The following is a 2341-nucleotide window of genomic DNA, read 5'->3' on the forward strand; positions in this document are numbered from 1 at the left end:
GTTATCCAGACATCAGAACATGTCTCGAAACAAATACCGTCGTCCAGAATAGGTCATGGAGAAGCTCCAACCTTTGCTGAACCTGTCCCCCAGAAGGTCTACAATACTGACTCACTGGCCTGTTTTTCTGCTGGTGGAAATTTTGCAACCCGTGTTTGAACTTAACTTCTAAATAAGTTTATGTGATCATGGGAGTATGAAGCTGGTAATCTGATCGTGCACGACAGTTCCAAACCAGATCTTCCCATCTTTTTCATACACTTCGCTTATAAGTTTCACGATCCGGGCCTCGCGGTCTTCCAGCCGCCGGAGCAACCGCCCCCGCTTGTCAAACAGCGCCGCAACTGAGTACATCTTCTCCCCGACTACGTACATGATCCAGCTCAAGGGAACCGGCACCCGGAACACGAGCGACTTTAGCCACGGAGTGGAGCTCATGATCTCCTGGATCCTGTTTCGGCAGCAGTCGATGGCCACCCAGAACTGGCCCTTGTCGTTGATACGAACGTTGTCAGGATAGCCGGGAAGATCAGCGAAAACTTCGAGAGTTCCAGTTAAGTTACCTTTGAGCCATAACTTGAGAACCCTGTCAAGAACACGAGCAAAGTTTTTTAAGAGAAGCTACTGATGCCATATCAAAATACAACAAGATCAATATGTATAACCTGCAATTGGTTGTCTCGACTACCAGGAGGAAAGATTGATCGCTTGCGAGCTGGACTCCGTTAGCAAATGCTAGGCCGCGAAGAACCACCACGGCGTTGCCTGTGTTTGGATCATACCGAAGTAGACGGCCTGTATTCTCTCCTTCAACGATCACCATGTGATGTAACCTGTATTGAAATGGAAAGAAAAAAGAGCAAGAAAAAGAAGCCATAGTAAAAAGAGTGTTAAAAAAACATTTCTGGCAAAAAACTGCGACTCAAAGAGCATGGAAGACCAGCTATACAACCAGCTATACAAAGAACAAGAAAAAGAGCAAAGTGTCATGGAAGTTGAAGAAAGAAACTCTCCAAGAACAAAGACCCGAAGTGGAAAATGAAAAGAACCTGCGATTCCAGCGCGTGCTTGTGTCGGTAAAGTAGACGGATCCATTGGGATGAACATCGAGATCGTTGGCAAACTTGATAGGAATCCCTTCCACCTCGCTCACCAGAGGTCTCGCAATCCCACCCTTGGGGCCAACAACGAGCAAACCATAGTAAGAATCGGCAATGTAGAGATCGCCCGAGCGAGGATCGAAGCGCAATCCCAGCGGCCTGCCACAGACGTGCTCGTTCCTCACCCGCCGTCGCGGATCGTCTCCATTGTCGCATTCTTCCCTGTTCCTGCAAAGAAAGAAGATGAAGAACCCCACCCTAGAAAATATTTTGCTTACCAGTTGATCGATGAGAGGGCAAACGTTTCCCATCCGCGATCCGGCATCCAGCGAACGATCCGGCCATCGCCCAGCCCAGTGTAAGGCCCATTCCCCTGTGGATCGAACTCGATGCTCTCGGGTCCGAAGAGGCGATCCTGGAACTCGATGCTTGCGAATTGGAGCAAGCTATCGTTGCGCGATGGCCACTTGGGCAGGACGCTCTTAAGAGGAGCGATCTGGTGCTTCACGGGGTAGTATTTGAGGCCGCCCAGCGGCCCAGGCAGGATCGCGCAAAGAATCGCGGCTGTGGCGGCTATAATGGCGATGGACACAAATCTCTTCTTGTTCTTGAGCTTGGAGAAGGCGCCGTCTTTGGAGTTTAGCTCCATTGATTGATCCAAGACTCTTTCCGGAGAAACCATTCAAATTTTCTTCCAAGCTTCTTTTCTTCTTCTTCCATGCCAATTTCATGGGACACGAAATTGTGGAGTCGCACCTACCCAAACGTACTATCTTACTACCCTAAATCTCTTGTTTTGTAAAGGCCGTCATGGCACTGGGAAATGGCACTGTCCAATGACAATGGTGCTGGATGGTGCATTGTCCGGACTGTTGTGTTGATTATATCGTTGTTCTCCAAGAAGTTGCCCAATAGCAATCGGTAGCTGCCAGAAGACGCTCGGAAGAGGAGCTGAATTTGTTCTTGCCACGGACTTCAACCTGAAGATCTCCACAACAGTGGCACAGACCATTGCAGTTGTTACAACTACCTTGCCGGTTCCCATTCGTTGCAGGTTGGTAATTCCACGCTCTTTGCCTGTTAATGTATGGGCTGCTGGAACTAGAAGCCACTCATATGCAGGACTGCATATGATGACACTTAGCGTGCAAAATGTTGACAGAGATCTTGGTGGTATTTTGAAGTTGCCTACCAGCGTGTTCACACCAGCGCCTTGCTCGACAAACAGAGTGCTCACTTGT

The 2341-nt window shown here is 49.0% G+C and overlaps 1 protein-coding gene across 2 annotated transcripts; it reads right to left on the reverse strand.

The window, feature by feature from the left end:
* Nucleotides 1-140: 140 nt before the first annotated feature.
* Nucleotides 141-1864, reverse strand: LOC9633848 (protein STRICTOSIDINE SYNTHASE-LIKE 13). 2 transcript variants are annotated; one of them, XM_024684382.1, is made up of 5 exons: nt 1379-1864; nt 1050-1328; nt 666-833; nt 564-586; nt 224-489 (listed from the first exon to the last, which is right to left on the reverse strand). In XM_024684382.1, exons 1-5 carry the CDS (start codon nt 1780-1782, stop codon nt 329-331), a joined length of 1035 nt encoding a protein of 344 aa, XP_024540150.1. In that variant the 5' UTR covers nt 1783-1864; the 3' UTR covers nt 224-328. The 2 variants fall into 2 exon arrangements, with proteins under 2 accessions (XP_002979343.2, XP_024540150.1); XM_002979297.2 differs by having other exon boundaries at nt 141-586.
* Between the last annotated feature and the right edge of the window lie 477 nt (nt 1865-2341).

This window comes from Selaginella moellendorffii, unplaced genomic scaffold (genome assembly GCF_000143415.4).
Source record: "Selaginella moellendorffii unplaced genomic scaffold, v1.0 SELMOscaffold_40, whole genome shotgun sequence".
Lineage (NCBI taxonomy): Eukaryota > Viridiplantae > Streptophyta > Lycopodiopsida > Selaginellales > Selaginellaceae > Selaginella > Selaginella moellendorffii.

Coding starts and splice junctions, on each gene's coding strand:
- LOC9633848 (XM_002979297.2), bottom strand. CDS start 1,782: ATGGTTTCTCCGGAAAGAGTCTTGGATCAATCAATGGAGCTAAACTCC. Junction 1,329..1,378: donor GCCCTCTCATCGATCAACTG/GTAAGCAAAATA, acceptor CTTTCTTTGCAG/GAACAGGGAAGAATGCGACA. Junction 587..665: donor GTCGAGACAACCAATTGCAG/GTTATACATATT, acceptor TGTTCTTGACAG/GGTTCTCAAGTTATGGCTCA.